This window comes from Dysidea avara, chromosome 12, assembly GCF_963678975.1.
Source record: "Dysidea avara chromosome 12, odDysAvar1.4, whole genome shotgun sequence".
NCBI lineage: Eukaryota > Metazoa > Porifera > Demospongiae > Dictyoceratida > Dysideidae > Dysidea > Dysidea avara.
The window spans coordinates 26,015,619-26,043,573 of record NC_089283.1 but is presented as its reverse complement, the minus strand read 5'-3'; the positions used below and the strand labels follow the sequence as shown (position 1 = coordinate 26,043,573).

The following is a 27,955-nucleotide window of genomic DNA, read 5'->3' as shown; positions in this document are numbered from 1 at the left end:
CTCAATGAGTCCATAATCTTCCCCTTCTGCTCTAGGAATTCTTCCTCACTTAGAATACCATCATCACACATCTTGTGTAAATACCGTAATTGCTCGTAGTGCTTCAATCTGACATCTGCCAAACAAGATGGGAAAATTGTGACTACAGATGTGGCAGTGGTCACTGAGTGGCAGTGGTCACTGAGTGGCAGCTGTGGTGTATGCCACAGCAGATGAATTGTGTACAATACCATACATGTGATGTTGCAGGTGATCCTGTGAATGTCTGCCATTGCTTTAGCAGCGTCCACTACGACATCATGTAATGACTCTCGCTTTGCACGTTTGGGTACTGTACCTGTGATCATTGGTACATTAGGTGGCTCCTCTGTTGACTCTTGGACACCATTAGCTATCATTCTTGTCCGTAACCTCAGTTTTGGCAGTTTCATTTCCTTGTGCTTCATCTTCAAAAATATCGCTCACTTTCTCTTTGTGTTGAACTCACTTAGATTGTTATTATTGTTACCTGCTGACTCCTTATCCACTGACCTACAGTATCTCACAATTTAGCACCAGTGAACACTTTGTACATCATTATCATCGCATAACCATCACTTCTGCTTTCCTTCAAAATAGCCAACTGCACTTATTTCACTGACAGAATGTACAGAATGTAGTAATTATCTTTGTTTTTACTGCAGCTAAATCAACAAACTTCTCTTGAAAATTATGTAGCTGACATACTACAAACTTTGGAGATTCAGCTGCTGAAGAGGCTGGATTAAAAATCTTTACATTATACTTGTATGCAGCTGTTGCTCTAGGCACAGGACTCTCGGCTTGACATGAAGCTGATGAGCGACCACCATTTAATTTGAAGGTCAGCTGGTTTCTGAGGCTCTGGTTATTAAGGAGTGGCAGCAACTGAAGCACATTTAAACCCAGAAGATTTGGGAATCCCAACTCCCACATTCCCTGCTTTACCACTGGCTTCTTTCAACATGTTTCGCACCAATTTCCATGTAATTTTTAAATGTTACCTTGGCAACTTAGTATTGAGTTTTCAGTATCATTGCAAGATTCCGTAAAACCTCTGTAACATGAGTGACTCCATAGTAACAAGAGTGACTCCATAGTAACATGAGTGACTCCATAGTAACAAGAGTGACTTCATAGTAACAAGAGTGACTTCATAGTAACAAGAGTGGCCCCATAGTAGCACGAATGAATCCATAGTAACAAGAGTGGCCCCATAGTAGCATGAATGAATCCATAGTAACAAGAGTGACTACATAGTAACACTATATTGTTTCCCACTGTAGGACTGTCTCTGTTGTCAGTGTATGAAGTGTCAACTTTGGAGTTGTGGGCATTTCAGTCCTACGGTGCCCAGTATGCTGGTCGAGATATTCACTTCTACTTCCTCACAATCATCTTCCTGCTTGTTATTATTGTACAACAAAGTATATTTCTTGTAGTTATCATTGAATCATTTGCTGATGTACGTAGTGACTCCAACCTTGTCATACGCAGCAAGCCACAACCTCGACCTGACTTTGTGAGTTAAAGTTCTGTAAACACTACATAGAGGTCAGATTTTTGGTCAGCTTGTATTTTTTTGTAAACAGAATTCATAACAGTAGTATACTAAATAGTGTACTAATGTTAGTAGTATACTAATGTTAACTAGTATATTTAGTATACTAACTAGTGTTGTGTTTGTTGCAGCTGCTCACTGATGAGCTACAGCTGACGCAGCATCGACGACGAGATGGCAAAAAATCAGAACTGTTAGAGTTTGTGAGAAAACATTGGTGCAAGTTCAATAAAGTGATGACATTACTAGTATTGTGTGATGCAGTAGTAGTGGCAGCTCGTGGTGATGGCTACGATGGATATAGTGACTTTGTGGACGTATGGGAGGTTGTGATCAGTGTTGTGTTCGTACTTGAGCTTATACCTTATATGATGTACCACACTCCTTCAGTGGCCATAGTGCAGTGGATATTTTGGTATTTGGTGTTTGTAGCTGTCAGCAGTCTCATTGCTTCATGTGTCATCTTAAATGAAGGCTACCAAGCGATAGAAGGATCACTGAGAATTCTGGTTGTGTTCCAGGCTCTACGATTTCCACGTCTCATATTCCTCTTTGATAAAATTAGAGACTTCTTCAATGATATCATCGGCAGAGATAAACGTATTCCAATCATAACAATTATTACTGCATTTTTCATCCTTGGAATTGGCATAATTCACTTTCTATTGTTCTCTCATACACAGAATGCTGAAAGAGACACTAATGGTTATCGCAGTTTCATTGGAGCATTTCGCAACACATTTCAAGTTGTAATTGGTGAAGGATGGTCAGAGGTGATGAGTGAACTGATGTTCCGTAATGAGTTTTGGGTAGTGACTAATATTCTCTTTGTGCTAACTCACCTTGTCGCATCACTGGTAAGCAATTGGTGTTAACGTGTGAATAACTCCAGAGAATTATGTTGAGGATGAATCTTTCCATAAATATCATTGCATTCCTCTAAGCAATCATCAACATAGCAATAGTTCACTACGTTAAGTGTGTTATGTTTGTAGTTGTCTTCTTGTAGATTTTGTTGAACTTGTTTGTGGCCATTATCCTGGACAACTTGGACAAGGATGAGGAGAACAAGAGTAGAGAGTTGCTAGAACGAGCTCAGTCAACTGCTCAAGATTCAATCCCATATCACTTAAGAGCAATTGAGAAGGTTGTCCCTTCAGTACGTACTAAGGTAAAGGTGACCAGTGGTTTTGATGTACTGGACATCGACGAAGCAGCAGTCAGGGAATACGTCCAGCAAGGGGAACAGAAACTACAAGATGCTGTTAGGCAACAGCTACACATGAGAAACATGTCCGTGTGTTCAGCTCAAGATGAGGAAGATGATGACGAAGTGTCAATAGATGAGACAGGCACTGATAAGGTACAGTTTTGACACCTCGATGGTGCTTGGTAGTATTTTTGATGATGCTTTTCTTAATGCTTGTGTTTTTAGCTACAACTGATCAACGTCAATTATGGTCAGTTGTTGACCCTGTCTAAACGTCGTAAGTCAGAGAGTGTCGGTCAAATGGTGGAGAAGATTAGCATGTGGCGACAGTGGAGTGAGAGCAGTGAAACTAATGATTGGCTGTCACCATCGTTCGGTCATGGCAAGTTAGTTGGTACACTAGAACCTGTTAATGTGGATACTTGAGGACACCTACATTATCCAGACACTTTAGTACATAAACTAACCTGGAAAATCAGGGCACTATTGTGTGGTCCCCGGGTGTCCATATTACACTGGTCCCAAGGTGTCCATATTACACTGGTCCCCAGGTGTCCATATTATACTAGTCCCCAGTTGTCCATATTACACTGGTCCCAAGGTGTCCATATTACACTGGTCCCCAGTTGTCCATATTACACTGGTCCCAAGGTGTCCATATCACACTGGTCCCCAGTTGTCCATATCACACTGGTCCCCAGTTGTCCATATCACACTGGTCCCCAGTTGTCCATATTACACTGGTCCCAAGGTGTCCATATTACACTGGTCCCAAGGTGTCCATATTACACTGGTCCCAAGGTGTCCATATTACACTGGTCCCCAGGTGTCCATATTACACTGGTCACCAGGTGTCCATATTACACTGGTCCCATGGTGTTCATATTACACTGGTCCCCAGGTGTCCATATCACACTGGTCCCAAGGTGTCCATATCACACTAGTTCCATTCTAAATTCTTACAACATTTTTTACTCGTAGTAGTTTATCACTGCTGCGGCACTTATCAGCACATCGGAGCCTCTCGGAGGATCCAACTGTTCCACAGAAGTACAGCAAATTGGAAGAGTATCTCAAGAAACGACCATATGTCAACTGGTCCTTGTTTCTATTTCATCATGACAACACTTTCCGTCAGCTGTGTAAATTATTTCTTGAGGCAAAGCTAAACATATCTCTGTCAACTGTGTCACAAGATAGCAAACTGAAGAGAGTTCTTAAAAACGTAACCTTAACAATTCTTAGTATTATCAATCAGTTACCTTGCTTCACTTGGTTTATGTTGTTCTTTACTTTTGCAGTAGTACTTGTTCAGTTACATCATCTTGAGAACTTGTCTAATCCAGGTCAATGTGTTAATGCTACTGAGAGTAATAAAACTTGGGAATATGAAGGTACATGTAACAGAACTCATCTTTATGAAGATACTGGTTATCGAGCACTAGATTGTATATTTGTGCTGGTCACATTATTAGAACTGCTGCTGAAAGCCGTTGCTTATGGTCTGTTCTGTGGTCCCCGTCGTGTGGTGCACAGTGTATGGGACCTGATTAGCTGGTTTATAGTATTATCCACTATTGTAGTACTAGCAGTTAATCCTGAGATACCGGATACTAGTGGTAAAGCCGTGTTGCTATTTCTCTGGGCTCTGAGACCTATTAGAATTATTAGCATTGTGCCTGCAATGAGACAAGGTATTATAGATATTTTGAAAGGTAAACTAAACTTTCTGATGGCTTTTATTCTGCTCGGTGGCTTTCTCTTCATGTTTACCAGTCTCGGAGTGCAGTTGTTTCAAGGGGCGTTCAAGTTTTGCAATGATTTTAGTCAAGATTTAAGCGAGTGTTTTGGAGAGTTTGAAATATCCCTACAAGTTTCACCTGAACTAATTCTCCCTGGGAATTTCTCTCAAGAGGTTAAGATGTTGGTCCCAAGAGTTGTAGTGCAACGTCCTAGAGAATTTGGTTTTGATAATTTTGGCATTGCACTTCTGACAATGTTTGAAGTGTTGACATTAGAGGGCTGGATCACTGTCAGAGACTTCCTAATGAATTTTGTTGATGATGAATATGATATTACATTTCAAGAAGAAAGACTGCGAGTGGTGTATATTAATATCTATCTTCATGTGTTCGTATTCTTTGCTGTCACCATTGGACTACAACTGTTTGTCGGGATAATAGTGTCTAGTTTTAATGAGAACAAGTCAGAACACAGCGGATTGTTGACGGTGTCTCAGAAGAGATGGACTGACTTGCTTCGTCGTATCCAATTGACCAGACCTGTTAAGCTACCACCAGAACCAGGTAAGCAGCTAGTAACATAGTGTAGATGAGCTAATTCATGCTAAACTGTTACCATATCAATTTCACCAGGAGGTATGTAGTTCCATGCTTGTAGAGTATCTCGTAAAAACTCAATTTCATTATTAATGGATTTCCCACTGTTATAATTATACCAGTAGTACTATCCATAACTCTACTAATCCCAGTACTGGAGATGTGGGTAACTAGTTACTTTGTAACTTAAGTTACGTAACCAGTTACTTTATAAAGTAACTTGTAACTAGTTACAACTATCTGAAAAGTAACTAAGTTACAATAGTAACTTGTTACAATAGTTACCTTATAACTATAGGTAATTATGCTTTAAAAGAGCACTTCAATTTTTGTGCTACAGTAAACACTTCCAGTGTACTGTTCTTCATGATTCAGCTTGAGTAACAGTCGTAACAGTTGAAACTGAACTGAAATGGCTACAGAATTGTTATTTTCAGAAAGTGTGCATGTAATTATAATTATATAGTTATCTTCTCCCTTAAATAATCATATTACAAAAGTTAACAAACAAGCATAACTTGTATACGAAGCAACTAGTAACTAGATACTTAAGTTACCTTTTAAAACAGTAACTATAACTGTAACTAAGTTACATGGGATAAAAGTAACTAGTTACTTTTCTGAAGTAACTAGCCCAACGCTGCCCAGTACTGTGTTAAATTTTTGTAAAATTATCAATTTTTTTAATACTAAGCTCACCAAAACTTTTGTGAAAGAAATATTTTTTTCATGAAAAACGGAATACATTGGGTTTCCAGTTTCATTGATCATGGACATGAGGTGTCATACATGATGAAGCACAACATACAGGCGTGGCACTTAGCTACTGGAGGAGTCTTTTAAGTTGACTTGTGTGTGAGAGACTTCACATGTATACAAAGACAACTGGACGTTGGTGTAAGGTGAAGTCACAGCCTCCAATAATCTGGGGAACAGAATGAACCAATAATACACGGAATGGAACAATTTCAACACCATGGATATTGTATAACTTATTTAGTCATCGATTCTTTTCAGTACTTCACAGTATCACTGGGAGGCATGGCAACGTCTTGTAGAGTAATACTCTACCTGTCAAGGAATAGAACCACATGTTGTATGACATAGTACCTGTATACACACAAGTGACATTAACACTGTTATTGTAATTACTCACTAAATAGTGAGTTAGCCATATACAGACCTTTTTGCTGCTGTTTGAACATATTTAGTATTCTATGTGACACATACTTAATGATTAAGTCCTAGCTACCATAATGCATCTTTTCAAACGTAAGCTAAAAGATCTGTACTTATTAAAATGGAATAGAACACACTTCAAGACACGTCAACCTTCTGCACTTAGAAAGCTTTTAATCCAGTCCAGTCTAACTAGAGTTACCATATCACCCAGTAATACTGTGTAGCACTAGAGTTGCCATATCACCCAGTAATACTGTGTAGCACTAGAGTTGCCATATCACCCAGTAATACTGTGTAGCACTAGAGTTACCATATCACCCAGTAATACTGTGTAGCACTAGAGTTGCCATATTACCCAGTAATACTGTGTAGCACTAGAGTTACCATATCACCCAGTAATACTGTGTAACACTAGAGTTACCATCTCATCCAGTAATACTGTGTAACACTAGAGTTACCATATCACCTAGTAATACTGTGTAGCACTAGAGTTGTCATATCACCCAGTAATACTGTGTAACACTAGAGTTACCATATCACCCAGTAATACTGTGTAGCACTAGAGTTACCATATCACCTAGTAATACTGTGTAGCACTAGAGTTGCCATATCACCCAGTAATACTGTGTAACCAGACATGGGGCCAAGTACATGAGTACTTATACTTAAGTACACTAAGTACAAACTTGAAAGTACTTGTACTTTACTTAAATACTTTCTTAATTTCCCCAATGTACTTGTACTTATACTCAAGTACTTCACTAAGTACTTGTATGTACTTGAGTACTTAAAGTACTTGTAAGTATTGCAAACATTGTACGTATAGTTTGTACACAGAAGGTGTACAATGAGAATAACAAAACTGTATGATGGTGCAATTTACAACTACTTGCAATTCTTCTACTGCCTTCCCCAACCATACTATGTATCATGTTGCCATGATTAATGATGTCATAGCTTTCTAGCAAACAAAAACAATGCTGCTGTTTAAGGCAGTGCATTTTAAGAGTTTAAGAGAGAGAATGGTTGACAAAAACTTGAAAGTATCAACCCCTCTAGGCACACTTACATACTACAATACACTGAATACAGTGTATATTTTACTACAGCAAAATGTACTTGTACTTTACTTAAGTACTTCCAGCATGTACTTGTACTTTACTTAAGTACTATCTTGATTGCTGCAGGAGTACTTGTACTTGTACTTGGAAAATTCAAAAGTACTTGTACTTTACTTAAGTACTTTTAAATGTACTTGACCCCATGTCTGAGAGTTACCATATCACCCAGTAATACTGTGTAACACTAGTTACCATATCACCCAGTAATACTGTGTAGCACTAGAGTTACCATATCACCCAGTAATACTGTGTAGCACTAGAGTTACCATATCACCTAGTAATACTGTGTAGCACTAGAGTTACCATATCACCCAGTAATACTGTGTAGCACTAGAGTTACCATATCACCCAGTAATACTGTGTAGCACTAGAGTTACCATATCACCTAGTAATACTGTGTAGCACTAGAGTTACCATATCACCCAGTAATACTGTGTAGCACTAGAGTTACCATATCACCCAGTAATACTGTGTAGCACTAGAGTTACCATATCACCCAGTAATACTGTGTAGCACTAGAGTTACCATATCACCCAGTAATACTGTGTAGCACTAGAGTTACCATATCACCCAGTAATACTGTGTAGCACTAGAGTTACCATATCACCCAGTAATACTGTGTAGCACTAGAGTTACCATATCACCCAGTAATACTGTGTAACACTAGAGTTACCATATCACCCAGTAATACTGTGTAGCACTAGAGTTACCATATCACCCAGTAATACTATGTAACACTAGAGTTACCATATCACCCAGTAATACTGTGTAGCTCTTGAGAAGAATTGAAGACTAAACAAACAGTATGCCACACAATAACATCAAAATATTGTTCTGTTCCATGTTTTCGTTACATCCTGTTCCATTCCATCTAATAGTGGAGCCTGAAATGCTCTCTTGAGCTTGGAAACAATATTTTTTGCTGTGATCGTGACAAAAGCTGGCATAACTGTAGTTTAAGTCATGATGCTCTTCATTGCCTCATGCACCTAATTATTCAGAGCTCATCAAATTTCAGAACAAAATATTTGTAGGGTTACTATAGCTATGACTGATAATTTGGAGCCATATTGTACTTGTGATACAAACATGTTTAGTTGCTATAGCAAATTGTTTATTCTTACATTCTCACAGTTTAATAGCACTGCCATATCACTGATGACTGTTATAGTGACTTGATTGCAATATCCATACCTGAGCTCTAAGTAATGGTTGGCAGGAGTACCCTAACTTACTAGAAATTGCTTCATGTTAACACCTTCACTATATTGCATATCTCAGTGACTGCTGTCACAATTCCTATATTAGGTATTATTCAGTCAGTACACAAGCAAATATAATCTACTACAAAGTGTGTGGGGTGGGAGGTAATGTATTGTCTTGTTACAGAAAGGAAACAGTGGAATTATTATCCTTATAAATTTCTTCATGGACAATGGAAGAATCAGTGGAAATATGTGTTTGTCTTAATGATCGTACTGAACTCCCTGTGCCTAGGATGGCCCTGGCAAGAGATCACACGTGATGGGTACACTGAAATAGATAAACATCTTTTCCTGCGAGTGCTCTACATAATATTTCAAGTGTTCTTTGTACTAATTGCTGCTCTCAGTTTGGTCTCTGATGGTTATGTGTTCTATTTCCTGTCAATCCGAAACACTTTGGAATTCTGTTTTGCAGTAGCCAGTTTTGTGTACATTGTGTTAGCAACAGGATTTGAGATAAGTGATGGAAACACGATAGGAATTAGTGGGATTACTGCATTTGCCTTAGGCTTGGCTGTGGTGCGGCTAATCAGTGCCTTATGGAAGTTTAATGTTTTAGTGAACTTGTTCTACACTGTCATAGCAACAATATTCAACAGTATTCCACTAACCGGAGTTCTGTTAGTAGTGTTCCTTCACTATGGACTTGTTGGCACTTTGTTGTTCCGTAATGTGCGCACTGGCAAGGCCATCAACTACAGGTGAGAAGATATGGTATAATATACTGTACACAGTTTAGCATACTGGTGATAACATATGGTATGGTGCATTGTGTTGCAGTTTTGTTAACTTCGATAAAACAACGTCATCGTTATGGACAATGGTACGAGTGTTAAGTGGTGAGGATTGGCATCAGATCATGCATGACTGTGCCGTGAGTTAGACTGCAGTTCATGTGCTGTCGTGTGTCACACAGTGTTGCTACAGGTGGCTGAACCATATTGTAGTGATTGTGATTGTGGCAGTGACGTACTATCCTACATCTACTTTGTCTCCTTTTACATTTTAATAGTGTTCATTTTTGTCAATGTGTTTATAGGTTGGTTGCTTCACTACCAGCCGTGTTGTTACTGTTTAATATTTGTAGCTGTTCTTCTTGAGAGCTTTTCTTTGTTTTACAATGAGGATGATAGCTGTTTGGATCTTAAAGATTTCATTCAAGTTTGGAGTAAATTTGATCGGAAAGCATCTGTAACAGTTGTATTTATATAACATTGTTAATTAGAACATTTCTTTACAGGGAACCATATCTGGACCCAAAGTTAAATTATTTTTACGATGTTTGAAGCTGGAACAATTCTACACATATTTTATCACTGAAGGAGTTAGGGTCAGCTGCAATGCAGTATTCATTTTAGTCACAGTGTGCTATTATTAGGAACGAGTCAAGTCCAGTAAGAAGACACATGCTTTGCTGTTGAGGGAGATCTCACTGGAACTATCGTTGGACATAAGGACGGACAGTCAGAGCTCAAAGTTATCTCAACGAGTATATGCACACGATCGTGACATCACATCCAATGACACAACCACAATTAAATTTGATCACATGTTAAGAACCCTGGCCTATCGAAGTGAAGACATCTATAAAAGGTTAACTCCACTAGAGTTAAAAGCTCGTGAAGAGATAGAAGTTGACATACAGAGTCGTGTAAGCTACTATAATTCATAGTCGAACTGTATGTTGACAAGCCAGTGTTTATAGGTGGCATTTGACTGTGTCAAAATTTGGATGGAAAAGTATGTCAAGCCAATATTAGAGCGCCTTCAGAGACATGAACAAACTGCAGATCGAGTACGTAATGTATTTGTTGTTTAACTATTATTTTACTCAACATGTCATCTCCCAACAGCAAGATGTACATGATCTCCACATCAATGGTATGGTTGTCAGTTATATATTGCTGTTGTTGTTGATACACGTGTGATACAGTGAGAGTTGATGTGCATCCTCCAGCAAAGGAACCTCGTCCGAGGAGACTGCATCACAGACACTCCATTGTTGATAATCCTGAATGGTTTTATTCAGAGACTGAGCAAGATATTTCAGATGCCAACTCTGCCAGTAACAAACAACGGCTGCACTCACCAGCTGCAATCCTTGATGATCGACCGGACCTGAGGGAACATATAAGAAGTCATTTTAAGCAGCCTGGAGCTCAAGCTGCAACACCCCAGTCATCCTTAGCACATTCAACTTCATACAATACCAAATTTGACTGGAAACAGTGGTACCATCAACAAGTGGATAGCAGTGATGACGAACAGTACTAACTAAACAAGGACATTGTTTTGTATATATTTGACTGCTTATTTTATTATATTCTTATGCAGTTATTATTCACACTGTACTGTCATGTATATATAGACTTTCCTACCATTCGAGTCGTGTGGGGGAGAACTGGAATCAGCTATGCGCTTCATTGGCTTCTGAAGTTCTGCCCTTGGAAACCTGAAACCGGCTATGGCGACTCCGCAAGCATCTGCAAATGACGTCCTGTTTGCTGGCTCTCTTTCTAAAAGAACGAAGTACACGAAAAAGTGGAAGAAGTACTACTGGCGTGTTCTCAACAGTGGGATACTCTACTATTACAAAGACGTGAAGCACAATAAGGCACTTGGACAAATGGACATTAAGCGATGTTGCTATGACATAAGACAAGGAGTGGATGCTACTAGTAAAGTCTCGTTCCCTGGCTACATCCCAAAGTCTTGTTGCATCAGTATTTCACTGACCGATCGTAATCACTACCTCTATGCAGAGACACCAGCTAGTGCGAGTGAGTGGGCTCGCGTACTTAGCAGCGTCAGCGGAATTGTTAGTCGGCGCCGCTCGGAAACTGATGCCCAGTTTCGCGAGCTTGAAAAGAGAAGAGTAGCTTTGCGTAATGCAAGACAGAGACGTTCTAAACGGAACAGGCCAGACACGATCAGTGTTGATCTTGTATTGGAGTGTGTGGAGGGGTGAGTTGTGATGCCATATATTGTAATAACTATATATTTGCACGTGTTACTTGTTTATAGAGAGGTTGAGGACATAGAAGATCCGTATGTAACTATACTCCCACCATCACCATCTCAAATGGTTGCTCACTTTAAGAAACCTAGTACAGCAACGTTACTGCGGCGATCGGCATCTGTACCAAATGCACTTGGTGACAGCAATCCTCAACAATTGTCAGTTCCTGTGTTGTTCACTGCTAGTAATTCTAGTATGACATCTCTTTATGATGATGATACTGAGTCAGTAGCACCTCGTAAACCTGCTAGAGTAGCCCCACCCCCTCCTAAGTCTAGTACTAATTGTTCAGCCCCTAAGAAGCCACCTAGGAGGAGATCTTTTAGTGAGGATCATCCTGTTCTACAACGTAATACACTTTTACGAGAAACACGTAAAGCTTACAAGAAGAGATATTGTGGATCTCCTGAAATCACTTCAACCACATTTACATTTGGCAGTTTAAATGATGTGCACTGCAAAACAGCAGAAAGTACACCCATGAAGAATGTTATAAACACTGGAGCATCTCCTAGTCCTCAATCGGAGGCAAGTGTGGAGGTAGTGAACGTGTTACAGCAATCAAGTGTATCTAGTGCAACCTCATCACAACACTCTAATTTGTCACCTGGTATTCTGCGAAACAAACAGAATAGTGCCACACCTGTTAAACGTTTTGCTTCAAAAGAGAAGGTAGCTCGTAGGAAATCCCTTCCAGAGTATGCTATTAGTCCTACACGTTCTACACAGGCTTCTAATTCTTTTGTGTTCCCTGTTCCACCTCCAAGACCCCCATCAACATTTATTACTCCTGTGAACACTGCCTATACCAAGCAACACAACAGTACTCCAATGAAGAGGTTCACAAAGACGGGTTCTCATCGTCAGTCACTTCCAGACTTTATGGCTTGTCCTGAACTGTCTCCTATCAGTCCCACAGTGGTCAAGCAGCTCTCTAAGAATTTGTCACCGCCAGCAGCAACAACAAACAGGTTTCACAAAACTCACCGAAGACAGCGGTCACAACCAGAATTTATGACTTGTCCTGAAGTGTCCCCCATCAGTCCCACAATGGTCAAACAGCTCTCTAAGGACTTGTCACCACCAGTTGCAGCAACAGACCGCTTTCACAAAACTCATCAAAGACGGCAGTCACTTCCAGAATTCATGTCTTTTGCACCAGTCAATAATCCAGAGAACCAGAGAAAGTTACAGAAAGCTCTTGGAGGTGCTCAACCACAAAGTGTTATGGCTCAGCAGGTAAGTTGTTATTTGGCCAATCAAATTGAGGTCCATTTTGGTCTGGCAAATAGCTGTATTGTTGTTAACTGTTGAGAAATATTTATTGACTTTAAGTAGCAAAACCTTTATCACGCTAATGTACATTAATAACTAAATATCTCTGTCAACTCTTATAAAGATCGACAGGGATCGTTTGTAAAAATATACAGCTACGTAGCTATCTGCTTTCAGTAAAGGCCCACTGCTTATTTCTGCCATCATGTGAGAGTTATTACTGATTGTATATTTTGCTATGTCAAGCTATCGTGTAGGTTATACAGTGGCAATTGCTAGGCCAAGTTTCCCATGTGAGTCCAGTGTGTCAACTGGCTAACAGCTGTATTTACCAGCAAGAAAACATTACTTCTATTTTGTCTAGTATAATTGTTAAATGTTTTAGTAGAATACTTTCTGGAGACATTGCAATTATCAATATTTATATTGGACTAGTAACTCCACCCTAGATACACAACTAGTTACATGTGTCTTGTTTTTTCTGCAGGCAATGATTGCAGAACTTCAGATTGCATCTCAACTTAACAAACCAACATAATGTACTTTTACAATTGCATGCGTGAATTTTTAATAACTAATATTACAGTAAAAGGTTTCGATTGTGGGTTTATGATGTGCTTTATTTGGAACAACATAGTCAACTTGATCCAGGCTTCGTTGTTGACGTCATAAGCAACAAGTTGGGTGCTGTTTACACTGTTAGTTGTTCATCGTCACTTCATCTGATTTGGTAGTTCGTTTAAGAGCGGCCGCGCGTGATGTCCGATGATGAACAGCAGAAGGCGGTGGGGTCTCAAGAACGGCCACTGAACGGAGTGGTCCCAGTTAATGGGTACCCGCAGCGCGTTGTATGTGCTGAAATGTGTTGCTACTGTTTCGATACTCTCATCAACTATCTCTACCAACTACCTCTACCGCGAGTTCCTCGTTTCACTACTAAAGACTAGTAAGTATGGTCCGTGTAGAACATGCTTTATTTGTCCGCTATTAGTCCGTTGTTTGTCACGTGGAAAACAGGAGCTGATAGAAAGTTGAGAGGTTGTATTGGAACATTTACAGCCATGAGTGTCAATAAGGGATTATCAGAGTATGCCATTCAAAGGTAAAGATCAACATAGTAATGGTGTACACACAATTGACACTCTCATAGTTCACAGAAGGATGGTAGGTTCAAACCAATTGGTAAGGAAGATGTCCCTAAGCTAGAGTGTGGTGTATCACTACTAACAAACTTTGAGAAAGCATCCGATTACCTGGACTGGGAGGTATTGTTGAGTAATTGATACTAAGCTAACTAATACATCTCCACCAGATTGGTGTCCATGGAATACAAATAGAATTTCCTCTAAAGGGAACTCTTAAAACTGCCACTTACCTACCTGAGATATCACATGAGCAAGGTTAGTGTAATTACAGTAGGTGGTTCGTCACATATCTTAAATACAATACTTCACAAGGAGATATAACATTTGTCACTTAGCTAGAAATCAGAAAGTAGGCTCACTGATGTGTGACTAATCACCTCTGAACTAGTTCACAACTAATGATCTACACACACTCAGGTTGGACTAAACTACAAGCTATCAACTCACTGTTGAAGAAAGGTGGCTACAGGGAACATATTACTGAAGATTTCCGCAAGTCAATCAATTTAGTACGTTACCAGAGTGAGAAGAGCATTGTAACGTATGAAGAGTACTGTAGATATAGAAGGAAACACCGGTCTTCTTCATAGCAGTCAGTATAATATCATGCCAATAGGAAGAGCATGTAAAATTAATATATTTTATTTATTATAATTCAGTTCATTCTTCTGTATTCACTCCTGTAACTTGGTCATCTTTTTGATCAGGAGGTGTGCCTGTTGATTGGTCATCTTTATGATCCATTTGTAAGTCACTACTAGTTTTTGGCTGGCCATCAGAAGACTCTTTGCTTGTTTGTAATTCATCACTGGTCATTTCTGGTTGGCCATTAGATGACTCTTTGCCTGTTTGTAAGTCACTGGTGGTCATTTTTGGCTGACTGTCTAGAGACTGCTTGCCCAATTGTAAGTCACAGTTTGTTTGTAAGTCACTATCAGCTTGTAGGTTATCTGGCTGCTCTTTGCCTGTTCCTAAGGACACTTCATCGTCATCTTTATCAGACACCTTTACACTGTTCATACTTGATGTGCTCTACAACATGATTGTCATGACAACAACAATGTGTTATGTAGTCATCACCTTCGTGGGCATTCCCTGAGGATAACATGTAATCAATTGTGTCAATTTCTGTTTCTCCCTCCAGTCATTGATCTAAATTAGCTATGTTGATAATGATGGTATGACACAATGGGAGCATACCCATTGTGAGGTCTTGTAATATGGTTGAACTTGTTGTATCCTCTTCAGTGTTGCCTGTAACATATCAAACATAATATACTGTGGCCAGATTGTCAGTGTAGCTAATGTATAATCACTCTTGCTGTAATCAGTCTAGTACAATTATTATATCATTGATCCTAGGCTTGTGAGAATGAGCTAGGGTAGCCACGTGGACCAGACCCTTTACAGCAAAGACCAAGTTACAATGACCTCATTCTCTTTCGCAACTCTCCTAAATGTCCGGTCTCTTTGCTCCAAGTTGAGACTATGTAATATTTATAACTACTAGTTAATTAACATGTTGAGCCCCTACATACCTGTGGTGTCTCCCATGATATTGGTTAATATGGTCCAACCCTGGTCCTCCTGGCTTACGATGACTGATACAGTCCATCTTCTTCAGTAGTGTCATGTTGTCCCTGTCTATCACTTCAGCTCGTTCTCTCTGCAGCTGATCACCACATTATAGCAGTGAACAAGGTGAAATCATAAGACATTGCATAGTGGTCACACCTGCTCTTTCTTCTGTTTGCTGATCACGTGTGGATGTTGTTTTGGAGCGCTAGTGTCCACCATGGGCTTCGCCGTCTTCACCTAATAAATAATTAGCTGTTTAAGCGCCTCACTGCAATCTAACTTACCAGTCTCCTGTGCTCGTTATAGTACGTGTCATCCCATTTCTTCTTCAGTAACTTGTTTGTGGACGGCAATACAGGCTGGTAGTTCTTATGCATGACACCTCCTTTGTTACCATGGAGATTACAAACATTTATCATGGACGCCAAGAAATACACTAGCGCTAATAAAAGCAGGAAAAGTGTTTATCAGCCAGTGACGGCGGTAAAGCCAGCTTGTAACCAAACACTTAGAAGGAAATGGGACGACCAGACGTATTCTAAGCATAGAGAGCGAGTGAAGAACGCTCGTTCATTGATAGACAATAAAGCACCAAGAATATATTACCCCATGAACTTGAAGAAGGCCCAGGTGATTATTAAACAATAATTACCACGTTAGAGATGTTAATACGATTAGGCGGAGGAGCAGAGAAAGGCTAGGATAGATCAGAGCAATAGGATGATGTTAGAGAAGATTGCTCACATCATGAAGACTAAGGGAGGAGTGGACGACTGGAATAATGAATACACTAACAACAAGTACATTAATCACTGTTATTAGGGTTAGGGTTTCACTGTTACCCATACAGGCCTATACACAGTACATTCCACCAAATATTCCGTCAACAACAACTGGATCGTATTAATAACGATAACAAGATATTGATGGAACGACTGCAGTCAGTTAAACCATATTACAACAAGAGTGAATGGGTTCGTGAAGTCAGTCACTATTGTAGTATTATTGTAGCATTTGTAGGTCAACCATCATCTTAAACACCTCAGACACTCTACCTACATCTCACAGTTCAATCCTAGTTGGATGAGGAGCAATGATAAACTGCAGTCTCTTTTGAAAGTGTGACCCCTCCTATAACTACCCTTCATCTATACATGATCATTATACATGATGATATTCAATCATGTTTGTCATTCATTAATTGTTAACGGGTTATTAACAATAGCTTGTATACAAGGGTAGAGTGATGACTCTTGTTGTAGTGGAGGTGTAGCTGTAATAATAGTATTATCCATTATCACATTACAATATTCTTACCATGATATTCCTGTGCAGTACTGCGTAGCACAGTGTCCATAGCCTGCATGATGGAGATCTTAAGTTGAGAAGTGTTAGGAGCATGTTGCAACTTGGCTAAATGAGTACTGTTAGACTTAGCCATTGGATCATGTAGTATAGGAATGACTAGCTCTAGTCCGGGATATGATCTTACTCCTCGGAACTCCAGCTACATGCACAACACACTTCACAACATCTACAACACTGTCTCACTTACAAAGGTTAGTAGTTTGCCTCTAAAGGCCACTGCAGGATTGCCAGGCACGGCAATGTCAGGTGCATCGATGGTGTGAGGGACGGTGAGACACAATCGTACGTGCCAGTAGCTCTCAGCTGGAGGTGACTGAGTGGAGTGAGCATATACTGAACAATGTCTAGACACACATAACTACACAATACCCTACTACATACAATGCATACTACACACACACAACTACACAATACCCTACTACATACAGTATATAGTTATACAACGGCCACGAGTGCTCTGCCTGATATAAACGCACGAGCCTGAGGGCCGTCAGGCCCGAAGGCAAGTGCGTTTATACAGGCAGAGCACGAGTGCACGTTGTATAACTGTTATGTACCACTCACCTAATAGGTGGGGAGAGTCTCACAAGACAGCAGTAACACTTATAAAGGCCAGGTTTCTAACATCGATTGTGGGTAACCAAGCCGGACGTTGCGATGACGTTCCCCATGCAGTACTGCAGCCACCTGAGATACTGAAAGCTAGTACACTATGGGTTATATCACTAACCTGCATTTGCTGTTCTACTCTCATCATGTAGTGCTCAGCATGCCAGCTAGCGTGATCACTCAATCGCCATATAGACTAAGCACCAGACTAATCACCATAGTGATTCTCTCGAGCGAAAAAAGCAGCTAAATAGACGGTTTAAGTAAACAAAATCTAACTACTAAACGATACCAGTCTAATTCTTACTATTCACACTGGCTAAACTTGAATCTGGTGGCATGACAAAACTGGTTACCACAATCGAATGTAAAGGTTAGTATTATTTGGAATATATTAGTTTTATTGAGTCATTGTCGAAGTGGACTACAGTTTAATCTGGGCTAAGATGGCACCGACTAGTAAGGTGTATAAGTACGTTTATATATATAGACTAGAGTTGTGGCCACCCGCATTGGCTTTTTTGATCGTCATTGGCTGCTTGTAAACATTATACGTATTGGTGACGTTATGGCCCACAATCGACCTTTACATGTCAGGCTATAAAAGAATTCGAGTGATCTGTGAAGTGTCTTTCCACCTATTAGGTGAGGTGTCGTAGTGGTCTTGGCCACCAGCACTTGTGCTATGCTGCACAAAACCGCAGCCAGTGCAATATCTGTATATTGCACTGCGGTCGGTGCATTATAACTTATTTATAACTTATAATGCACTGGTTGCGGTCTACAAAACCGCAACCAGTGCGTTATAAGTTATAATACACTCGCTGCGGTCTGCAGCAGTGCAATATACAAATTATCGCACTGGTGGTGCCTTTGAACTTCCCACGCAGAGTGGTACATTACATATTACACCACACATATAACTACACAATAACTACACAATACCCTACTACATACAGTACATACTACACCACACACATAACTACACAATACCCTACTACATACAGTACATACTACACCACACACATGACTACACAATACCCTACTACATACAGTACATACTACACCACACACATGACTACACAATACCCTACTACATACAGTACATACTACACCACACACATAACTACACAATACCCTACTACATACGGTACATACTACACCACACACATAACTACACAATACCCTACTACATACAGTACATACTACACCACACACACAACTACACAATACCCTACTACATACGGTACATATTACACCACACACACAACTACACAATATCCTACTACATACAGTACATACTACACCACACACACAACTACACAATACCCTACTACATACAGTACATACTACACCACACACACAACTACACAATACCCTACTACATACAGTACATACTACACCACACACACTATACAAATACCATTTGCAGTTGCATGAGATGTACACAGCTCTTAAGCACTCTTAGTGGTACACTCAGAAGCCGGACAAATGCTGTGACAGCATGGCCAGAATATGGAGGTTGAGACACCTGCAATGTGACAATTGACATATTGCCCTAAAATATTAGAATACTACTACACCTGGGAGTGAAAGTAGTTGCACAAAGTTTCCAGTTCACCATCATTCCAAACGTGTTCTATATAGTGCACATCATTACTGAGAGTGACATACACTCAGAGAAGGTTGATGACATGTCCTAACTCTATGATGTGTGATGAAGCACAGCACCAAGTGTTAAATTAACTAGGAAAGTAACATTTTATAGTGAGAATGGTAAAGGCTCTGGTACACATATAACATTATACAATCTTCCTTTACTATAATTATGGTATTGATCTGAGGTGAGTTGATATCATGATAGGAGGCATGTGATCAACCTCCTCTGATGAAACACTAACAATTACCTTGAGCAGGTTGTACAGTGAACGTCAACTTCTGAAATGTGCTATTATCCATGGCAATATGCATGTCTAGTGTATCAGTGTGGAATACATACACTCCCCTGTCAACCGACCGTAGTTGTATCTGTCCTTCACGAGACAACCCTGACTGCATCTTGTCCTGTTTGACTTGTACATTAAACTGGTTTAACAAGTAAAAGTTGCCAAGGAAACGACTTAGTGGGCACTGGCCATCTGTCTCATAGTTCAGCAATGATTGAAATTGTTCCCATGACAACACCCGGGACCATGACCCTTTGCTATTGGTGCGTCGCTCAACAGTAGCGTGGGGACTAGGCAACGGCGGCAGTGACGGTAGAGGGGGTGGAGAAGGGGACGACAAGGAGACAATGGGAGATGGACGAGGTGACGCTATCGGATGAGGGGATGGAGCTAGCACAGGTGTGGCTGTTGATCTTGCAGATGGCAAAGAGGGTGTGGCTGAGAGTGGTGCACTCACTGATGATACTGACATGACAGTAGTGTCATCCCCAGGGGCTCCTCCTCCTTGTTGATCTTGTAACAGTCTTTGTAGGAATGACTAAACGACATCATTTGATCACATGTTTATCACATGGTTACCCCACCTGAAGGTACCATAGTGGGGTTGTCCTGCCGTGGACACCACTTGGGTCTGTGCTGCTGCCACCATCTGAAGCCATACATGACATGAAGCCACATGTGTGTACTGTGTATGCTAACCTGCTATAGTAACTGTTGAGTCAGCATTCAAGTAGAACTCTATAGAGTAGCTAGAGGGCATGTGAGTTAGGGAATAAGACTGGATCAGAAGGGCTGGGACAAGATGATTTTTTGATAAATCAAAAAATGAACCAACAGTTTTACCATATTTTTGGTCACAGAAAAATAAGTAGAAGTAGGGGGAATATTGAGGTCACCAGTTACGTAATGATACTTGCCAAACACCACAAATACTGTTTAGACATACAAAAGGAATCCGAGTTGTTCGAATGATTGTCCCGGCACCCACACACTACACACACACACACACACACACACACACACACACACACACACACACACACACTACACACACACTACACACACACCACACACACACACCACACTACATACACCACACTACATACACCACACTACACACTACATACACCACACTACACACTACATACACCACACTACACACTACATACACCACATTACATACACCACACTACACACTACATACACCACACTACACACTACATACACTACATACACCACACTACACACTACATACACCACACTACACACTACATACACCACACTACATACACCACACTACATCACACTACACACTACATCACACTACACACTACATCACACTACACACTACATACACCACACTACATACACCACACTACATACACCACACTACATACACCACACTACATACACCACACTACATACACCACACTACATACACCACACTACAAACACCACACTACAAACACCACACTACACACACACACACACACACACTACACACACACTACACACACACACACACCACACTACAAACACACTACACACCACACTACAAACACACTACACACACTACACTACAAACACACTACACACACTACACTACACTACACACACTACACTACACTACACTACACACACCACACTACACACTACACACACCACACTACACACACCACACTACACACACCACGCACTACACTACACTACACTACACTACACTACAATACACTACACTACACTACACTACACACTACACTACACACTACACTACACTACACACTACACACTACACACTACACACTACACTACACTACACACACACACACACACACACCACACACACCACACACACACACACACACCACACACACACTACACTACACTACACACACACCACACACACTACACTACACTACACACACACTACACACACTACACACACACCACACCACACCACACACACACACACACAAACACACACCACACTACACACATACTATACTACACTACATACACACTACACTACACACTACACTACACACACTACACTACACACACTACACTACACTACACACACCACACTACACACACACACACACACACACACACCACACTACAAACACACTACACTACACTACACATATACTATACTACACTACACACACACTACACTACACACACACTACACTACACACACACTACACTACACTACACACACACACCACACTACAAACACACTACACTAGACTACACTACACTACACTACACTACACTACACACATACTATACTACACTACACACACACTACACTACACTACACACACTACACTACACACACTACACTACACTACACACATACTATACTATACTACATACACACTACACACACACACACACCACACTACAAACACACTACAAACACACTACACTACACTACACTACACTACACTACACTACACTACACTACACTACACTACACTACACACATACTATACTACACTACACACACACTACACTACACACACCACACTACAAACACACTACACTACACTACACTACACTACACTACACACATACTATACTACACTACACACACACTATACTACACAAATACTATACTACACTACACACACACACTATACTACACAAACACTACACTATACTACACACACACTACACTATACTAAACACACACTACACTATACTACACACACACACTACACTACACTACACACACACACCACACTACAAACACACTACACTAGACTACACTACACTACACTACACTACACTACACACATACTATACTACACTACACACACACTACACTACACTACACACACTACACTACACACACTACACTACACTACACACATACTATACTATACTACATACACACTACACACACACACACACCACACTACAAACACACTACAAACACACTACACTACACTACACTACACTACACTACACTACACTACACTACACTACACACTACACTACACACTACACTACACTACACACTACACACTACACACTACACACTACACTACACTACACACACACACACACACACACCACACACACCACACACACACACACACACCACACACACACTACACTACACTACACACACACCACACACACTACACTACACTACACACACACTACACACACTACACACACACCACACCACACCACACACACACACACACAAACACACACCACACTACACACATACTATACTACACTACATACACACTACACTACACACTACACTACACACACTACACTACACACACTACACTACACTACACACACCACACTACACACACACACACACACACACACACCACACTACAAACACACTACACTACACTACACATATACTATACTACACTACACACACACTACACTACACACACACTACACTACACACACACTACACTACACTACACACACACACCACACTACAAACACACTACACTAGACTACACTACACTACACTACACTACACTACACACATACTATACTACACTACACACACACTACACTACACTACACACACTACACTACACACACTACACTACACTACACACATACTATACTATACTACATACACACTACACACACACACACACCACACTACAAACACACTACAAACACACTACACTACACTACACTACACTACACTACACTACACTACACTACACTACACTACACACATACTATACTACACTACACACACACTACACTACACACACCACACTACAAACACACTACACTACACTACACTACACTACACTACACACATACTATACTACACTACACACACACTATACTACACAAATACTATACTACACTACACACACACACTATACTACACAAACACTACACTATACTACACACACACTACACTATACTAAACACACACTACACTATACTACACACACACTACACTATACTACACACACACACTACACTATACTACACACACACTATACTATACTATACTACACACACACTACACTATACTACACACACACTACACTATACTACACACACACACTATACTACACACACACTATACTACACACACACACTACACTACACTACACAGACTATTAAGAGTTCATAATAATTATAGTGAGGACAGTATGCTGCTCACATATACTGTTATATTGTGAAGTGATGATGTATATCATACAGTACGATAGTATTGTATAGTAGGGGTTGGTAAGAAATCATATGGTTTCGTGGATTTTGCACCTTAAAACGGCCTTGCAATAAGTTTCCCAAAAAAACTACCTGGAATGCATTAGTACTGTTATAATGATGCTGTACCTTGGGTAAACGAAGCAAAAAGTCGAATGGTTCGATGTACATAACAATAAGTGTTGTCATTTGTAATGTATGAACAGTCATAAAATCATTAGCAGACACTTGGGACTAGTGATGCCACAATTAATCAATGAATAATCAGAAATCAGCCAGATATCAGCAATATCAGTAATTATTGACCAACTGATATGAGCCAGATGTTACAATAAGAAAATAGTGAAGTTTAAAAATGGCAAAATCAGCTGTATTCATGAATGGCCTATTCAACTCAGTTGTCTAACCCATGAAGACACACTTGTAGTTCTGTGAGAAATGTTGGGAGCTTCAGTTAGTTTGGTTGCTAGCAGTGTTGCAATACAAAGACAAATGGATGAACTTGGAAGTGTTACGTCATTAACATCCTTCTACAGGGGTACAGGAGAGTAGGACACTCCCTCTATATTATTATTGTGAACTCTGAGTACCACATATTGTAGGATATGAGTACCACATATTGTAGGATATGAGTGTCACATATTGTAGGATATGAGTATCACATATTGTAGGATATGAGTATCACATATTGTAGGATATGAGTACCACATATTGTAGGATACATGTTGTGAAATATCAGGATCACTTGAGATGGTGACTTGCTCTGAATGTGTATAAACTACAACAAGAAGAATCATTGGTGTACGCCATCTTGTCCCTTAGGTACCTGTTGTGGATGTTGTTTGATCTCATTGTGCAGTCCTTGCAGTAATATCATTGGCTGTAAAGTTGACTGCATACCCTATAGTAGGTGGGGCTCTACATGATCATATAACATGAAGGGGTGTGGCTCATACCTGCAGCAGTAGGGGAAGACACAGTGACCTGTTTAACATCAGCTCCAAACTAGCATGTACCAAATTGAAAGGATTATCATCAGCTAACAGAAGGGACAACCTTCCCTTCTCCGCCACTATCGTCAGCTATAAGTGAGGAAGAGCACAGTGAAACATGTTTATTAGAGCTCACCTTATTAAACAGGTGGCTACGTTAGACAGGTGACTACATTAGACAAGTGACCTCATTACACAGTGACCTTATTACATAGGTAAGTGGTAAGGTATACTACTGTACATCTCTGCCACTACAACACTCAGTGTTTGCAGTACCTGTATTGCTACAGTACAGTTAGGATCCCAACCATACCATAAGCTACTAAAGGATCTTATAAACAATCCAAAAGGAGGTTGATCACGTGTATGACATGTGTGATTGCATAGCCAAATATGGTACAGCCTGGTGTTGACACTGATAATGGTAACTCCTTATATCATATTCACAACAAGTATGGAAAATGTAGTACTTGCTTGTTAACTAGGAAAGTCACGTATTGTGTTGGGGTGGCTGAAAGAAGGTTTGTGAGGGTTCTGGGACATACATGGATACACTACCAATTCACACATTAGAATACTTGGTATTGATACTGTTGAGATCATGTGATGTTTGATGATCAACTGAAGCAACACATGTTCTCACCATAAAACACATTACATCAAACACTATAAAGTTGTCACCTTTTCACTGCTTCGATGGCTGATCTTCAGTTTGTGATAATCAAATTCTGTCACGTTCCACCCCTCCACTGCTGCTGAACCCTCTATGGATCATATGATCACAGTAGTTACCATAGCAACATGATGCTGCAGTACACACCTCTCTCATAGCTAGCCAGTTCTAGTACTGGTCCCAACAACTTCAACAAACTAGTCCAGTCTTGAAGAAGCTTCTCTCCCACATCATCACTGAACTGGTACTGGTAGCGACACACGATCATACCCGGCTGTAACACTGACACGACATCTTGTAGTAACTGAAGCTGAAGGGTAGTGGAGGGCAATATAGCTCATACTTGAAATTGAAAATGACTGTTCTGAAAATGACTGTTCTATTAGAGCATTTTGTGTACGTTCTATCTAACATTGGTACCTGTCCAACGTGCAGAATCATCATGTCCACATCATGTAACTAAAAGTCATACAGTGGAACCTGTCTAGTACAGACATTTTGGGACCAAGAATTTTCGGCCAATATTTGGTGTAGTATAGAATAGAGATATTAACTAGACCTGTTGGGACCAAAATTGTTGTCCTTATTATGGAGGTTTTTTCTATTGTGTCCTTAATTTGGGGAGTTTGTTAAGAGAGGTTCCACTGTAAATATCATCACCATGTATTCACACGCATACATGCGGTTTACAGATAAAATTCAAGCAAATTTTATCTACATGTTTGTACTAATCACATTGTAAATGACGAACGATGGCAGTTGGAAGTTTCATTCAAAAGCGAGGTAATTCTTAGATGATGAGCACTTCGTTTAGCACAAAAACCACTTTGATACATGTATCAGCTCACAAGAAAATCATTGGATGCAATGCAGACAGACAGACAGATGGCTTTTCAGCTTTAGATATGACAGCAATCATGAACACATCAACTTGATAACAATTAGGAGACTATCTATGAATAACTTAGAAAATAGCTTCCTTAACCGGACAATTTATACCATAGCAACTGCAGTCATATATGACACAATATAGTAACTTTGGATGATCTCAAACAATGATATGACAATACCTCAGTAACAGTCTGTATTCTAATACTTAACACAATACAGTTTGTACCAGTAACAGTCTGTATTCTAATACTTCACACAATACAGTTTGTACCAGTAACAGTCTGTATTCTAATACTTAACACAATACAGTTTGTACCAGTAATAGTCTGTATTCTAATACTTAACACAATACAGTTTGTACCAGTAACAGTCTGTATTCTAATACTTAACACAATACAGTTTGTACCAGTAATAGTCTGTATTCTAATACTTAACACAATACAGTTTGTACCAGTAACAGTCTGTATTCTAATACTTAACACAATACAGTTTGTACCAGTAATAGTCTGTATTCTAATACTTCACACAATACAGTTTGTACCAGTAATAGTCTGTATTCTAATACTTAACACAATACAGTTTGTACCAGTAACAGTCTGTATTCTAATACTTAACACAATACAGTTTGTACCAGTAACAGTCTGTATTCTAATACTTAACACAATACAGTTTGTACCAGTAATAGTCTGTATTCTAATACTTAACACAATACAGTTTGTACACATCTCACATACACCATTTGATGTTTAGTACCTTCACAAGCCATTTTCCATCACACCACCGTATCTCACAACTCTGTAGCTTGTTGCTTAGCAATGTGTACGAGTCTATGTCACAGCCAGGGGGGTGTGGCAATTGGAGGACGTGAACCACTGAGCTCATGTGAGCCTCACTATGCATCATGTGATGAACAATTCCAACCCTACTTAGCTGTCTAATGAGGTGGGTAGTGGAAGCCTTACAAGCACAGAGACGAGCACACACATCAACTGACATATCTGCCCTAGCAACAAGACACAGGCTTCTAGCACTCGGCAACTTCAAGGCACTTTGGTCAAACTAAAACAAACAAACAACAGTTTGATCCATATATGGTCTGACAATGCAACCTGCACCCCCCCCCCCCATACACACCCTTACAAATCAACTCTAAGTGAAGATTATTATTATATCTATTTAAAATAAAATACACTAATCCACTAGGCTAATATAATCTAATCCAAAACAGCCAAGCTGTAAAAGAGTGCGGCCCTCAAAAAGGCTATGTAAGATGTGAAACCAATCAACACAAATTCACCTGAATTGTTGTTATTAAAATTTTTACCATTAACCTACCATCACAGCCATTTCTTGGCCGCCACCTTGGATTTCACATTTTTTTTCACCAGAGCCTTTTTGAGGGCCATGCATGCACACTCTTTTTTTTACAGCTTGGCTGTTTTGGATTAGATTTCACTTCTTTTTGTATTTGTATATCCCAAAGCCAGCCTATGGCCGGTTTTGGGGCTTTTTTAACACATCTTTTTTTCTTTACCACAGGAAGGA

The 27,955-nt window shown here is 40.0% G+C and overlaps 6 protein-coding genes across 6 annotated transcripts in view; 4 read left to right on the top strand and 2 right to left on the bottom strand.

Moving 5' to 3' along the window:
- LOC136240306 (sodium leak channel NALCN-like) overlaps nt 1-11,057 on the top strand; it is a 24,447-nt gene extending 13,390 nt beyond the window's left edge. Inside the window, exons 3-16 of the mRNA XM_066031251.1 lie at nt 1,305-1,540; nt 1,711-2,436; nt 2,589-2,942; nt 3,015-3,175; nt 3,771-5,095; nt 8,821-9,397; nt 9,477-9,570; nt 9,624-9,735; nt 9,784-9,887; nt 9,937-10,026; nt 10,075-10,347; nt 10,402-10,491; nt 10,550-10,577; nt 10,630-11,057. Of these exons, the coding sequence (XP_065887323.1) occupies nt 1,305-1,540; nt 1,711-2,436; nt 2,589-2,942; nt 3,015-3,175; nt 3,771-5,095; nt 8,821-9,397; nt 9,477-9,570; nt 9,624-9,735; nt 9,784-9,887; nt 9,937-10,026; nt 10,075-10,347; nt 10,402-10,491; nt 10,550-10,577; nt 10,630-10,970 (4,511 nt within the window). The 3' untranslated portion in view covers nt 10,971-11,057. The remainder of the gene's footprint in view (nt 1-1,304; nt 1,541-1,710; nt 2,437-2,588; nt 2,943-3,014; nt 3,176-3,770; nt 5,096-8,820; nt 9,398-9,476; nt 9,571-9,623; nt 9,736-9,783; nt 9,888-9,936; nt 10,027-10,074; nt 10,348-10,401; nt 10,492-10,549; nt 10,578-10,629) is intronic.
- Nucleotides 11,044-13,614, top strand: LOC136240312 (uncharacterized). Its single transcript, XM_066031259.1, has 3 exons — nt 11,044-11,660; nt 11,721-12,954; nt 13,478-13,614. Exons 1-3 carry the CDS (start codon nt 11,161-11,163, stop codon nt 13,526-13,528), a joined length of 1,785 nt encoding a protein of 594 aa, XP_065887331.1. The 5' UTR covers nt 11,044-11,160; the 3' UTR covers nt 13,529-13,614.
- LOC136240316 (AMMECR1-like protein) lies at nt 13,591-14,808 on the top strand. Its single transcript, XM_066031263.1, has 6 exons — nt 13,591-13,688; nt 13,735-13,936; nt 13,982-14,092; nt 14,141-14,255; nt 14,303-14,390; nt 14,553-14,808. The coding sequence occupies exons 2-6, from the start codon at nt 13,749-13,751 to the stop codon at nt 14,723-14,725; spliced, it is 675 nt and encodes a 224-aa protein (XP_065887335.1). The 5' UTR covers nt 13,591-13,688; nt 13,735-13,748; the 3' UTR covers nt 14,726-14,808.
- LOC136240314 (uncharacterized) lies at nt 14,729-16,155 on the bottom strand. Its single transcript, XM_066031261.1, has 7 exons — nt 15,998-16,155; nt 15,870-15,950; nt 15,674-15,807; nt 15,567-15,621; nt 15,336-15,389; nt 15,216-15,287; nt 14,729-15,167 (listed from the first exon to the last, which is right to left on the bottom strand). Exons 1-7 carry the CDS (start codon nt 16,130-16,132, stop codon nt 14,796-14,798), a joined length of 903 nt encoding a protein of 300 aa, XP_065887333.1. The 5' UTR covers nt 16,133-16,155; the 3' UTR covers nt 14,729-14,795.
- LOC136240318 (sperm axonemal maintenance protein CFAP97D1-like) lies at nt 15,628-16,910 on the top strand. The gene is made up of 4 exons (XM_066031264.1): nt 15,628-16,343; nt 16,392-16,513; nt 16,564-16,687; nt 16,734-16,910. Exons 1-4 carry the CDS (start codon nt 16,089-16,091, stop codon nt 16,836-16,838), a joined length of 606 nt encoding a protein of 201 aa, XP_065887336.1. The 5' UTR covers nt 15,628-16,088; the 3' UTR covers nt 16,839-16,910.
- Nucleotides 16,867-27,955, bottom strand: part of LOC136240309 (mediator of RNA polymerase II transcription subunit 14-like) — a 25,966-nt gene continuing 14,877 nt past the window's right edge. The window contains exons 17-30 of the mRNA XM_066031254.1: nt 27,164-27,469; nt 25,667-25,829; nt 25,528-25,610; nt 24,811-24,936; nt 24,681-24,755; nt 24,577-24,632; nt 20,336-20,385; nt 20,221-20,285; nt 19,598-20,174; nt 19,274-19,329; nt 19,114-19,221; nt 17,269-17,394; nt 17,031-17,220; nt 16,867-16,986 (exon numbers count right to left, since the gene is read on the bottom strand). Coding sequence (XP_065887326.1) covers nt 16,904-16,986; nt 17,031-17,220; nt 17,269-17,394; nt 19,114-19,221; nt 19,274-19,329; nt 19,598-20,174; nt 20,221-20,285; nt 20,336-20,385; nt 24,577-24,632; nt 24,681-24,755; nt 24,811-24,936; nt 25,528-25,610; nt 25,667-25,829; nt 27,164-27,469 — 2,064 coding nt within the window. The 3' untranslated portion in view covers nt 16,867-16,903. The remainder of the gene's footprint in view (nt 16,987-17,030; nt 17,221-17,268; nt 17,395-19,113; nt 19,222-19,273; nt 19,330-19,597; nt 20,175-20,220; nt 20,286-20,335; nt 20,386-24,576; nt 24,633-24,680; nt 24,756-24,810; nt 24,937-25,527; nt 25,611-25,666; nt 25,830-27,163; nt 27,470-27,955) is intronic.

Excerpts from the sequence above, each read along its gene's own strand:
- LOC136240316 (XM_066031263.1), top strand. The coding sequence starts at position 13,749 with ATGTCCGATGATGAACAGCAGAAGGCGGTGGGGTCTCAAGAACGGCCA. Across the intron at positions 13,937-13,981 it reads CGTTTCACTACTAAAGACTA|TCCGTTGTTTGTCACGTGGA; the intron begins GTAAGTATGGTC and ends GTCCGCTATTAG. Across the intron at positions 14,256-14,302 it reads CCGATTACCTGGACTGGGAG|ATTGGTGTCCATGGAATACA; the intron begins GTATTGTTGAGT and ends CATCTCCACCAG.
- LOC136240312 (XM_066031259.1), top strand. The coding sequence starts at position 11,161 with ATGGCGACTCCGCAAGCATCTGCAAATGACGTCCTGTTTGCTGGCTCT. Across the intron at positions 11,661-11,720 it reads GTATTGGAGTGTGTGGAGGG|AGAGGTTGAGGACATAGAAG; the intron begins GTGAGTTGTGAT and ends ACTTGTTTATAG. Across the intron at positions 12,955-13,477 it reads AAAGTGTTATGGCTCAGCAG|GCAATGATTGCAGAACTTCA; the intron begins GTAAGTTGTTAT and ends TTTTTTCTGCAG.
- LOC136240314 (XM_066031261.1), bottom strand. The coding sequence starts at position 16,132 with ATGATAAATGTTTGTAATCTCCATGGTAACAAAGGAGGTGTCATGCAT. Across the intron at positions 15,951-15,997 it reads ATAACGAGCACAGGAGACTG|GTGAAGACGGCGAAGCCCAT; the intron begins GTAAGTTAGATT and ends ATTATTTATTAG. Across the intron at positions 15,622-15,673 it reads TATCATGGGAGACACCACAG|TCTCAACTTGGAGCAAAGAG; the intron begins GTATGTAGGGGC and ends AATATTACATAG.
- LOC136240318 (XM_066031264.1), top strand. The coding sequence starts at position 16,089 with ATGACACCTCCTTTGTTACCATGGAGATTACAAACATTTATCATGGAC. Across the intron at positions 16,344-16,391 it reads TGAACTTGAAGAAGGCCCAG|GCGGAGGAGCAGAGAAAGGC; the intron begins GTGATTATTAAA and ends TAATACGATTAG. Across the intron at positions 16,688-16,733 it reads ATTACAACAAGAGTGAATGG|GTCAACCATCATCTTAAACA; the intron begins GTTCGTGAAGTC and ends TAGCATTTGTAG.